General features: G+C 43.1%; 1 protein-coding gene across 8 annotated transcripts in view; it reads left to right on the top strand.

The window, feature by feature from the left end:
• LOC125149105 (piezo-type mechanosensitive ion channel component 2) overlaps window positions 1-12,943 on the top strand; it is a 474,283-nt gene that overhangs the window by 449,026 nt on the left and 12,314 nt on the right. For 7 of the 8 annotated variants that reach the window (XR_007145811.1, XM_047827748.1, XM_047827749.1 and 4 more), the window contains 4 exons: window positions 1,897-2,044; window positions 2,143-2,357; window positions 8,221-8,379; window positions 10,103-10,250. Coding sequence is in view for 7 of the 8 variants with exons in the window: in XM_047827748.1 (XP_047683704.1) it covers window positions 1,897-2,044; window positions 2,143-2,357; window positions 8,221-8,379; window positions 10,103-10,250 (670 nt within the window). In the remaining variant the exon portion in view is untranslated. Of the gene's footprint in view, window positions 1-1,896; window positions 2,045-2,142; window positions 2,358-8,220; window positions 8,380-8,665; window positions 8,855-10,102; window positions 10,251-12,943 lie in introns of those variants that run through there. The other variant, XM_047827751.1, reaches the window with a different exon arrangement.

Below are 12,943 nucleotides of genomic sequence, written 5' to 3'. Positions count from 1 at the left end.
TTTAAGATTTACTCTCCTAGCAGCTTTGTAATGTGAAGTACACGGGGCACCTGGGTGGCTCAGTTGGTTAAGCGTCTGACTCTTGGTTTTGGCTCAGGTCATGATCTCACGGCTCATGAGTTCAGGCCCCACATCGGGCTCCTTGCTGACAGCATGGAGCCTGCTTGGGTTTCTCTCTCTCCCTCTCTTCTCTGCCCCTCCTCTGCTCTCTCTGTCTCTCAAAATAAACAAACTTAAAAAAAAAATTTTAATGAAATGTAAAGTGCAGGATTATTAACTGCAGTCACCATGCTATGCACCAGGACTAACTTTGTAACTGGAACTTTGTATGCTTTGACCCCCTTCACCCTTTTGCCCAACCCTCCTTCATGACAATCACCTATTTGTTCTCTGTATCTCTGAGTGTGGGTTCTTCTTTTTTTTTTTTTTTTAGATTCCACGTATTAGTGGTATCATATGTTATTTGACTTTCTCAGGCTTCTTCCATGTGTGTGTGTTTGTGTGTGTGTGTGTGTGTGTGTGTGTGTATTCATCCCAATAATATATATACTTCATTATATACCACTGTGCAAACACACACACACACACACACACGCACACATTTTTTTTATCCATTCATCCATTGAGGGACACTTGGGGGCCATGAGTTGGCTATGATAAATAATGCTGCACTGAACCTGGTGTGCAGAGATCTTTTTGAGTTAGTGTTTTCATTTCCTTCAGATAAATACCCAGAAGTAGAATTGCTGTATCATATTATAGCTCTATTTTTTAATTTTGGAGGGGAGCCTTCATACTGTTTTCCACAGTGACTGCACCAATTTGCATTCCCACCAACGGTGCACGAGGGTTCCCTTCTCTCCACTTCCTCACCAACATGTTATTTTTCTGTCTTTTTGTGTGAGGTAATGTATTGTTTTTAAAAATCACTTTTCAGTGTGATTCATTTTTATATCCATTACATTTATAAACATAGGTTTCTTATTTGAATAGAATAAGTAATTTCAAGGATTCATAGTATGTATTTCCAAGCATCATCATGCTAAATCCCACCTAGACAGAGAGGTGTATGATGTCAAAGTTGGAAGGTTAGAGAAACACTCTCATCCTGGAGAGGGGAAACTGAGGTTCACTGGCACACAGCTGGTCTCCAGAAAAATGCATGAGCCCCTCCTCCAGTGCCAGGGACCTTGACAGGCAGTAGACAAGCAATGGGAATGGAGGAGGCTCGGCAAGGCTGGCCTTGAATGTGGCTTCTGAGACCAGGAGGGCCATCCAACATGAACATGGTCTTGAATTGAAGGCAGAACCCAGAAAACAAGGAAGACAGAGCAGAGGCTGGACAGAACAAGATGTAGTCAAAAGCCCAGGGCACTATGTAGGAATCAGAAGGGGCACAGGACCCATAAAGGGGAGGAGCAGGGGCTACCTAATGTGTACAGGGTGCTCAGGTCAGACTCCAGGTCTAAGCACCATTGTGTAGTCCCATCTAATTCTCACCCCAGCCCTGTGGGGTTTTACAACAGAGGAAACAAAAACACAGAGAAATAAGTAGCATGCTCAGGGGCTCACAGGCAGGGAGTAATTGAATCAGGTGACAAACCCAACACCTCATTTCTGGGGCTTTCGACCATTCTCTTGTGCTTCGAACAACAGAGGAGGCCTGTGGTCTCATCAGCACAAGGAGGCAGAGTGCCAAGGAAGGCACTTGAATGTGTCTGCACTTGCCATTAGAGCAGAAGCCTCCCCACCCCACACCGGGCTCTGCTGGGGCTGAAAAGGGAGGTGTGACCTGCTGGGAGAGAGGGATACGGAGGAATGGAACGATGGAAATACCCGGTCATCCCTCCCATCCTGCCCCTCCTGAAGCAAGTGCTGGGGGTCTCTGTTTTGCAGGACTTTGCAAATATATGTGCCCATCAGACAGTTCTTCTACAACCTCATCCATCCAGACTACAGTGCTGTGACCGATGTGTATGTGCTCATGTTCCTGGCTGACACTGTTGACTTTGTCATCATCGTCTTTGGCTTCTGGGCCTTTGGGGTAGGTTGGGGGGTGAAGGCCACCACACTTCTAACGAGTAAGAGCGATGCTGTCCTGTGAAGTGCCACTCGTGCCTAAACCTGTTGTTTCCTTCCCAGAAACACTCAGCAGCAGCAGACATCACCTCTTCGCTGTCAGAGGACCAGGTCCCTGGGCCTTTTTTGGTGATGGTCCTAATTCAGTTTGGAACCATGGTCGTGGACCGAGCACTATACCTCAGGAAGACCGTCCTGGGAAAGGTCATTTTCCAGGTCATTCTTGTGTTTGGAATTCACTTTTGGATGTTCTTCATCTTGCCTGGTGTGACTGAGAGGTAAGGTGGAAGCCGGAGGCACGCTCCCACTTTAACGCAAATATGTTCCAGGAGGTTATCATACCATACGCATCACCACAACAAAATCACCAGGTACAGGCAGAGGCATGGCCGAACAGCACCATGGGTTGGAAAAGTTAAAGATCTTCATCACTATCAAATTCAGTGTGGCTCAAAATGTGAACTGATTCCTCAAACACATTTTCATTGCGTGTTCGTACGCATTCATAGAAATCGGGTTTTTCAGGGTGGGAGAAGTGATGACCTTGGCGATCTGAGAAAACCAGAGGCCTTCCATTGTGATTGTCTCTACCCCTTAGTAGACAGAGATGAACCAGAGATGGTCTTACAGGCACTGCTAAGAGAAGGAGAGGCTCTCAGACTATGTCCTATGAGAAAGTGGGACATAAAAAGAGTGGCCTAAAGTTCAATGGGGAAAGGGCCAGTGAGATCCTTGGAGGTGGCTGTCTGCTGCCTTTCCCTTGAGCTCTAAGGTCCAGTCATATTGAGGGCGCCATGTCCTCCTACACCTCATGGGACCTTGTTCACTGCCCTTCTCTCCTGCCTCCAACCCACTCTTCCTCCTCACCCTTTAGATTTCCCAGGTTGCTTCCACCAGAAACACTACTTGGGACCGAGTCGGTGCCAAACGCATGAACAAATGGATGCGCCAATGAATGAAAGAGAAACAAGGGAGACTGCTATAAATAGGACATTATGGGAACAAAGGGTGAACAGAAGGGGACATGGAAGCACCCATATAATGTAATAGGAATGATCTTTTTAATGAACATATCATTAAAAGTCTTCATGTTTTACAAGAAGCTGATCTTTTTATCATACCTCAAGGGTCATTCCTGGCCAAGCCTTGTGAATAACATGGCAATCTGGCTGGCCAATGCCATTTTCCGAAGAGTGACTAGAAAGTAATGAAACCTGCTCTCACTTATGTGGTTCATAACTTGACTCAAATGGCATTCTTAACGAGGAAATTCAACTCTCTCCTGACAATGCTTCAGCTACCTGTCTACTCTCACCTGGATGGTTAGGCTGTGACCTTTTGATTTTGGTGGCAATGCAAATATTGTAAAAGCAAAAATGGAGTTAGGATATTTCCCATGAGTCTGAAGTAAAACTAAGTCAATAAAGAATTGTTACCCAGAAAAATACCAACAGCCAAATAAGTCCTTCACACTATACTGCGTATGGGGAGAGTAAACATATCTCAGCTGATAAAAATAATTCAGATTAAGGCAAGCTTTTTGTTAAAAGACTAGTATTTTGTTAAAATACTTTGTAAGGACATTGTGGATCTTATTTGTTAGTCTTTAAAGTGAAATAAATGTGCTTTTCTCTATAAATAATTCTATATACATATCAACTCAGAGAAGTAAACCACATTCAAAAGCCATGGTAGTTAGATGATGAATGTTATCTCTGTGACATTTAAGAGCATCAATGGGCATTCTCCACCAGCCTTCCTAGAAACTCTTAATTTCAGAGATGAAAGGGACCTTAAAAAGCTTTCTAGACCTGCTAACTTCACAGATGAAGATAGGTAAAACCCATACAGAAGAGTGGTGTCCCCAAAGCCACTCAGTTGGCTAGTGGTGAGACCAGATCCCAATCACAGACCTCTTGACCCTACTGTATGCTACACCCCACCTCCCATGGGGGGGTGCTCACTACCAAGCAGATTTCTTGAAATAATACAACCTACAATTCGTTGTGCAGTTGTGAAAAGGATTTGATTTTTCCATCCCCAGAACAGAGTTCCAGAGCATGGATGTTGCCATGTCCTGATAGAAAAGTTCATAGAGACTGGTGTTTCCAGAAATAGGGCAGTGGAGAAGCCATGGAGAATCCTTCAGCAGGATTAAATTACCAAATAGTTGGATTATTCCTGCTGGTATGAGTTTCCAATTGATGCTGTAACAAATTGCCACAAACTTAGGGCTTAAAACAGAATGAATTTATCATCTTACACTGGACTAAAATCAAGGGGTAGGCAGGGCTGCATTCCTTTCTAAAGGCTCTAGGGGAGAATCCCTTTCCTCACCTTTTCTAGCTTCTTGAGGTGCTAGCCTGCCTTGGCTCATGGCCCGGCCTCAGTCTTCAAAGCCAACATCAGTGAGTGGAGTCCTCTTCTCATTACTTCACTCTTTCCCTTCCTCCACCATCATGGTTCCCTCTGACCGCAGCTGAGAAAGATTTCTTCCATTAAGAGCTCATTGATTAGAATCAGCCCACCTGGATAACCTAGGCGATCTCCCTACTTCAAGGTCCTTAATCTAATCTCAACTATAAAGCCTTCTTTTTCTTTGAAAGTTAACAGGGGCACCTGGGTGGCTCAGTTGGTTAAGTATCCTACTTTAGCTCAGGTCATCATCTCACAGTTCGTGAGCTTGAGCCCCACATCGGGCTCTGTGCTGACAGCTCAGAGCCTGGAGCCTGCCTCAGATTCTGTGTCTCCTTGTCTCTCTGCCCCTCCCCTACTCATGTTCTGTCTCTCAAAAATAAATCTCTCAAAAAAAATTTTTTTTTAAATGAAAGGTAATATATTCACAGGTTCTGGGGATTAAGCAACAATACCTTGCAAACCGAATAGAGCTGGAATGTTTGTTATAATACCTGAATTAATGAAAACTTCAACTCAGTTTCTCATTTACTGAGTACCTGCTATGTCCAGGGCAGTAGACCAGGTGAAAAGGGGCATAACACTAACATGAATAAAGCAGAGACCTATCCCCATCTGGGAAGGACCACATGATGGGATTCCAGAGATTGAGGCACTATGATAAATACTAACACTATGCCCATAGCTGCACACCTAAGACTAATATAATGCTATATTATATTAGTATAATTAGTATAATTATATTATATATATTATATAATGTTATATATAAAATCTCCTATGCCCTTTGTAGACAGAGGCTTATCCCTCACCTCTAGCTTCTGGTACATCCATTTTCTGTCCCTACAATTTTGCCTTTCTCAGAATGTCACTTAAATGGATCACACGTCCTATGGCTTTTAAGGCTGGCTTTTTTCACTTGGCATAATATATTTGACATTCATCCATGTTGTTGCATGTATCAGTACTTAACTATTTTTTGTTGGTCAGTAGTATTCTATCATGTAAATGTACCAAAGAGTGTTTAAATATACAAAAGTTGAAGGACATTGGGGTTGTTTATAGTTCTTTGGCAATTACAAATAAAGCTTCTATAAATATTACCAAAAAAAAAAAAAATGGCCACAGAGATCATTTCTGTCTCATTGGATCTCACTTTTGAGCCTCACCTAATGGTCATTCCTAGTGCAATGGATTACCCTATCTTTATTTTTGGACATTTATTTCAAGATATATTAGGATTGGTTAGCCTTGAGTCTACATTGCCAGCATGTCAGTGACAATATAATTTCATGTCATTTCAAGCCATGCTGCCATCACTTGTTAACATCCCAGATTCATTTTTCCTCCTCCAGATATTGTTGCTAAAAATTTTACTCATTACTGTGCAAAAGAAAGCAGTCATTAATAGTTATGTTATCTAAATCCTTTTCAAAACAGGAAAAGAATAAGAGAAGGAACAGATTAGGAGTTGAAACTACACAGAAAAAAAAATTATGGCTACCAGTTATAATATTCAGCATCAGGAAGCTCCAATATTTTTTTTATTTTTTTTTTAATTTTTTTTTCAATGTTTATTTATTTTTGGGACAGAGAGAGACAGAGCATGAACGGGGGAGGGGCAGAGAGAGAGGGAGACACAGAATCGGAAACAGGCTCCAGGCTCCGAGCCATCAGCCCAGAGCCTGACGCGGAGCTCGAACTCCTGGACCGCAAGATCGTGACCTGGCTGAAGTTGGACGCTTAACCTACTGCGCCACCCAGGCGCCCCCAGGAAGCTCCAATATTTTAAATAATTCATTTGATAAGTGATTTTTTCTGTGTGTGGGCACGTGATTTATTTAGTTCACAAACTTTCAGTGGTTGCCTATAGTCTACAAAGTGCTGTGTGGCTGGTGCCGTGGGGGACAGATTGGTGAGTAAGGCATAACTCCACCTGCTAGTAATAAAGGATGGAGAGACCACCAAAAGAAAAAGTCCTTCACTGTGGGACAATCTTAATGTTCCTATTAGATATAACAGGATTACTTCAGGAACCACTGATTAACTTATTCCAAGTTGATTCACTTTAAGGTTGAAGGAAGGGAAATGTTCATTTATTTTTTCAAGTTTTTATTTAAATTCCAGTTAGTTAGCATAACATACAGTGTAATATTAGTTTCAAATGTATGATTTAGTGATTTTGAAATTTACATACAACACCCGGTACTCATCACAACATGGGTTGGTCCTTTTATAAGGGATAGAAGACAACACAGTTTTATAACCCTTTTTTTTTTTAATGTTTATATATTTTTAAGAGAGACAGAGACAGGATGCGAGTGGGTTAGAGGCAGAGAGAGAGGGAGACACAGAATCCGAAGCAGGCTCCAGGCTCTGAGCTGTCAGCACAGAGCCCGACGTGGGGCTCAAACTCACAAGCTGTGAGATCATGACCTGAGCCGAAGTCGGACGCTCAACCAACTCAGCCACCTAGGCGCCCCACAGTTTTGTAATTTTGATTATAATTTTGATAGACAACAATTTTTCCTCATGCAGTTTTCATATAAATTATTTGTAAAATCCAAAGACATTTCCCTGGAAAGCTGAAAGAATGTTCTTTCTTACTATTACACCAATAGAGACAGTCCCTAGAAAGGGAGAGGGAAGGAATAGTTGATCTTGGCTCTCTGTAAAGTTCTGATATATTTATTAATAACTTGTCAAGTGCTAGATCATGGTCAAGTGTATTTAACACATTAGGACCTGAAATACCAAAGCTGGTTTCTCTACAGGGGAAGACACTTCTAAGAAATACTTTTAAGATTTCCAGTTGTTGAGATCCACGTAGAGGTCCCTAGGTCCCTGAGATACATGGGCCAGTGCATCCCTGGCTGGTTCTTAGATCTGGTCAACTAAATAGTATTTTCAGTTAAAAAAAAAAAAAATAACACATGTCTTCTTCTAATGTCAGAATTAAAAGTTAAGACGACGAATCTGAAACATAAAGAGGAATAAACAGGAAGCTTTAAGTGTTGCTCTTAACTTTAAACACAGGGAAGATGGTACAGAAGTCTTGGCAAAAGGGACTACCATTTCGACTGCTGAAGATGTCCTTGGAGAAAAGAATGTTAGATCATGGAATCATAGATTTTCAGAGCTAGGGAAAGTCTTCAAAGGAAGACAGACATCTTGAGCATGATAGCTTGAGGAACAAACGCAATAGGTTATAAACACCACTGGAACCAAGGGTGTTGAAACTTTGTTAATCCACGACCTGCCTTTATAGATGGATAGCAAAAAAGGGGGGGATTCATTCCTCAGGATACCTCCTCCTACATCTTCCAAATTACAGGTCCTTTGAAGTAAAAAACAAAAAATACATCTTTTTGATGAAATTTAATTTGGATCACGGTAGCAGCATCTTTCATATTGTGAGAAAATGTTCATTAGTAAATTCGCTTAAAAATAAATTAGTTTATTCATGGCCTAAACAACTGAATTATGCACTAACACATTGGAGGCACCATTTGTAGAATTGTTTTTAATTATGAGACTTTCTTACCCTGCTGTTTGCCTTCGAAGTGATCTACTACTAGGTGCAGAGAATTCCTTACAATTGACTGAACTGGCTCTACATGCCAGAGGGGCAATTCGACTTTTTTTTTTTTTTTTGAATCCTAAACTGGTATGCTCTTATACCAGAAGAATATTCCATTATTTCACTTTTATGTTTTTGCGCTTTAGGAAATTCAGCCAGAACCTGGTTGCTCAGCTTTGGTACTTTGTGAAATGTGTTTACTTTGGGTTATCTGCCTACCAAATCCGTTGTGGCTACCCAACGCGAGTCCTTGGAAACTTCCTCACCAAGAGCTACAATTATGTCAACCTCTTCTTGTTTCAAGGGTAAGGAAGGACACTCTGTGTTGTCACAGTCACTCACAGAGGGGAGGCTGGCAATAGAAAGGCACTTGTTTCCTTGGGAAGAAACAGGAAGGTGAAAAAAGGCTGATGTGGCAATTTAGATCATCACAGAACTCTTATGACTTTTGGCAAAAGACAGATACGCCTCTTGAAATAGCCTTTCTAGGTGTAGTTGCCACACACCTGGTCAGCATAGAGTTCTAGAATTATCCACATGGGTTAATTTTCTATTACTGGATCCTGCATAATTACTGTGCTAACATTTCAGGATGAAAACCAGGGATACACGATCCTTGGGTATTAATGTATTTCTGGGCACAATGGAACAGAAATTCGGCATTTGTGCTATTTGAAGATCCCCTTGGAATTTTGCATATACAATGAGTTCCTCCGTTGAAGAGGGCCATTTATTCCACCTAACGTCAACCTGAACGCCACATGACTTGCTTGTCCCTGGTAGTAAGTTAGCTACTAGACAAGGCCTATCGGCTCTTCCGTGTAAGAATTTCGTTGGTAGTATCTCCTCTCTGTTCCAATGAAGATCATACCACAGCCCGGAAGGTGAGGCTGCTCATGGCACCGCTGGCTCCTTGGTTGTACCAGACCTGGCGACAGGTGACTTAGTCACAGAAGAGGTGTTGAGTGTGCTCGGTCAGTCACTTAGTGGGTTCTCTGTGTATGGCCTGATATTTCTTCAATGGGCTGGATTAGTGTTCACTTGGCAGAGCTGAGTGGCCTAGGGGAGAATTTCCGAGTATAACCCAAGCTGCTCTGAAGAGCCTAGGGTGAACCTAGGTCTCCAGCTGGGAGAAGCTCTGTGTTAGTCAAGAAACAGGGAATAGTTCCTAGGCCAGAGAGGAGCCCACGCCAACCCCTTCCCAAATATGAGAACGTAAGGCCAGAATCTTATTAACCTGAGGCAGCTACTCAGTCCACCCTCTACTAAGTCTACTGTGTGCCCCCAACCCCATGTCCTGCTCCCTCTGACATCTCTCGTCTCCCCTCAGCTTTCACGTATCAGGTGTACAACTTTTCCTAGCTCATTCAACAGCAAAACCCCAGTACTCAATAATCCCGCGACCGACAGATTCTCATAACATAAACACATACACGTTTTAAAATGTAAAATGATGGGTCTTTTTGCAGAAGATATTACCTTAAATATAGAAAATCCTAAAGAATCAACCGAAACATAGTTGTAAGTAATCAACGAATTCATCGTAAAGTTGCGGGATAGAAAACCAACGTGCCGAAATCAGTGGTGTTTCCATACGCTAAAAACAAAACATCAGAAAAGAAAAAATAAAGAAAACTATCCCATTCATAATAGCACCAAAAAACAATGAAATACTTAGAAATAAATTTAATCGAAGAAATGAAAAGATCTGGGCAATGAAAACCACAAGACTTTGATGAGAGACATGGGAGAGGACACCTTCAAACTTATTTAAAAGGCAATCCTAATTTGTTAAGACCATCAGCAAAAAGAAAAAATAGAAAAAAGAATGGAAAATACTAATTCATACGTTGACTTAGGATGAGAAGCAGTTGTATTCCAAGTTAATTTTACCATAAGGGTCACCTTGAGAATTTTTCCCAAGTCATAGGGGCTAAAACAATAAGGAACTACATGAGCTCCCGGGGTTGGGAGGATGACGGGGGCCACCCCACAACTGCCTCTCTAGCAAGATGTGGTTTCTGGCAGGTTCCGCCTCGTTCCCTTTCTGACTGAGCTGAGGGCTGTGATGGACTGGGTGTGGACAGACACGACCTTGAGCCTCTCCAGCTGGATCTGTGTGGAGGACATCTACGCTCACATATTCATCCTGAAGTGTTGGCGGGAGTCTGAAAAAGTAAGCCAATAAAAATGCCTTACCCCTTTTCGTTTCCCTTCCATCCAGGCTGGGTATAAGATTCATGTGACTCTCTGCAAGCTTTGTGGCCAAATACATGGAGGCAGGGGGCAAAAAGGGTGAGGACCTGTGACTGTCCCGTTGGTTTCCACCCCGGTGGACTTGCGAATTTTGGACTCACTGCTGCCTTAGTCAGCAATGGCATCCAGATGTGTTCTTCTTTTGGCCAGCTTATATTGTAGTTATTTTTAAAAGAAGAAATGATATATTGCTCTGTGACCCCATAATTCTTAAATGGCTCATTTGGGAGCAGAAGGGAATATGGTAGGATGGAGAAAAGTGGGGTCAGGTGGCCTGGACTCAGGCTCACCCTCTGATTCACTCTTTGATGAGCGACGGGACAATATAAGTTCCTTGTGCAAAGGAAATCGAAGTGCAAATATTTGCTTATTCTGTTAGGTTGAATATTGAAGTTTGAATACGGTTACAATTACTGTTATTTATTGGATTTTTTGCAAAAGCTTAACGTCGGAAACAGGAGTCATAACAGCAGTGGCAATGGCTCAACAAGCATTGGCTGAGGTGGTAGAAAGTATCCCTTTTTTGTTTCTCTTCTTGATAATACCCTCCTTGAAAAAGTTCCCTCCAGTGTATATAATTTCTAGTATGTTCTGCTGCTGCTTCTTGGAGTTTCAGTTTCATAATCACGGGTCCCACTGACCTGCAGCTCCTGTATTCGTGGGGTTTGTGAGAGTAAAGGAGGCAGGGCTGGCAGTAAACTTAAAATCTGCTAGCTTGTCCTCATTTGTAAGGAGCAGAGAAGCTGATAAAATGACAGAATATGGCAGATATTCTACCAAAGGGACTTTGAAGGTAACAGTCATGGCGATAAAGCATCCAGAAATCGTGACCAATGAAGAAAAGCGGGAAGAACCAAGAATTGTTCTGTCGGAAGTAGAAAAACAAATGGAAGGAGGCGAAGACAATAGCCGCTTTTAACTATTTGAAATAGTGGGAAATAGGGGGAAAGTTTGAATTTGTCTAGAAGACGCAAGATAACAGAGTTGAGACAGGTTGGCAAAAGCTCTAGTAAGCTTCAGTGGCATCTGACGAACTTCCTAACAGTCGAAGCTGCCCCATCACAGACTGGCTGCCTCAGGAGGTGGCTGCTGCCCAGAGGTGTCCACATCTACACCGTCACACAGAGGAGAATTTACATCCTGAAACCTCTGTGCTGGGAAGCGTGGGTCCTAGATCTATTCATTCAGCAGCTTATCATATCAGTTGTCTATTGCTGCTTATCAAACTACATCAAACTTAGTGGTTTAAAAATAACCACCATTTTGGAGGCACTTGGGTGGCTCAGTTGGTTGAGCCTCTGACTTCGGCTCAGGTCATGTGGGTTCAAGCCCCACATTGGGCTCCCTGCTCTCAGCACAGAGCCCACTTCAGGTCCTCTGTCCCCTGCTCTCTCTGCTCCTCCCCTGCTCGTGCTCTGTCTCTCAAAATAAATAAACTTTAAAAAATCACAACCATTTTCTTTGCTCACAATTCTGCGGGTCGGCAGTTTGGGCTGCATGTCGCTGGACAGACTTGCCCAGGGTCATCTTGTGGCTGCTGTTCCAGAGGGAGCAGGCACGGGCCAGAGAAAGGCCCGAGAGAGAAGCGGTTCAAGAGACAGGCAAGTGGAGAAGATAATTTCAGAATAGAGAGGATCTGAACCTCTGTAGATGGTAAGGAAAAGAAGAGTAGAAAAAAAGAAAAAAAAATTCTTAGCATCGAAGCCAAAGGATAAAGGTCTGGGTGGGGGGCCTCGGGAAGCATGGGACCAGAGGCGTGGGTGAATAAGTGAGTAGTGGCAAAGGGGAGTGGCCATCCTACGGGAAGCTGGGGAAAGATGTGGTGAGCCGACTGCACACCACATAGCCTGGCTTCCGCATGAAGTAGACAAACTTATCTGTTGACAGCAGGAGGGAAGGTCGGCATCCTAAAACCCAGAGCCTGTCCACTGAGCACTGGAAACCGTGAGATACTACTTCCTCTGGATGAATGGGAGGGGAGTCCTCAGGTGGGGGTTTCTGAATCAGAGGGCACATTACTGTCCCACATCGATACAGGGCCACCTTTCATGGGAGCAGCTGTGTCTGCCCCATTTGTTAGCTCTTACAAGCTTTTCACTGCCTTTGAGCCAACAGGTGACAACCATCTTTTTTTTTCAAGTTTTTTTTTTAATGTTTATTCATTTTTGAGAGAGAGGAAGAGCCAGAGTGTGAGCGGGGGAGGGGCAGAGAGAGAGAGAGGGAGATACAGAATCTGAAGCAGGCTCCAGGCTCCGAGCTGTCCGCACAGAGCCCAATACGGGGCTGGAACCCAGGAACCCTGAGATCATGACCTGAGCAGAAGTCAGGCACTTAACTGACTGAGCCACCCAGGCGCCCCGACAACCTTCTTAATACTATAGTGAGGAAGTCACAGCCATTGCCCGTCGTCCTTGTGAAGGACAGGGTTTGCTGTGCCCTAGACCACGAAGCATTCCTCCCCACAAAGGGTTTACGATTATTGTTGTCATTTTATCTTCAAGAAACAAAAAGCCTCATCTCAATGTATCACCTTTGGTGATACATGCATCACCTCTACTTAAATATATACTTCTATCTTAGGCTCAGTCGCTGGCTATTTCAGAATAAGAGCCT

This window comes from Prionailurus viverrinus, chromosome D3 (genome assembly GCF_022837055.1).
Source record: "Prionailurus viverrinus isolate Anna chromosome D3, UM_Priviv_1.0, whole genome shotgun sequence".
NCBI classification, from domain to species: Eukaryota; Metazoa; Chordata; class Mammalia; order Carnivora; family Felidae; genus Prionailurus; species Prionailurus viverrinus.
This window is presented reverse-complemented; position numbering and strand designations above follow the sequence as displayed.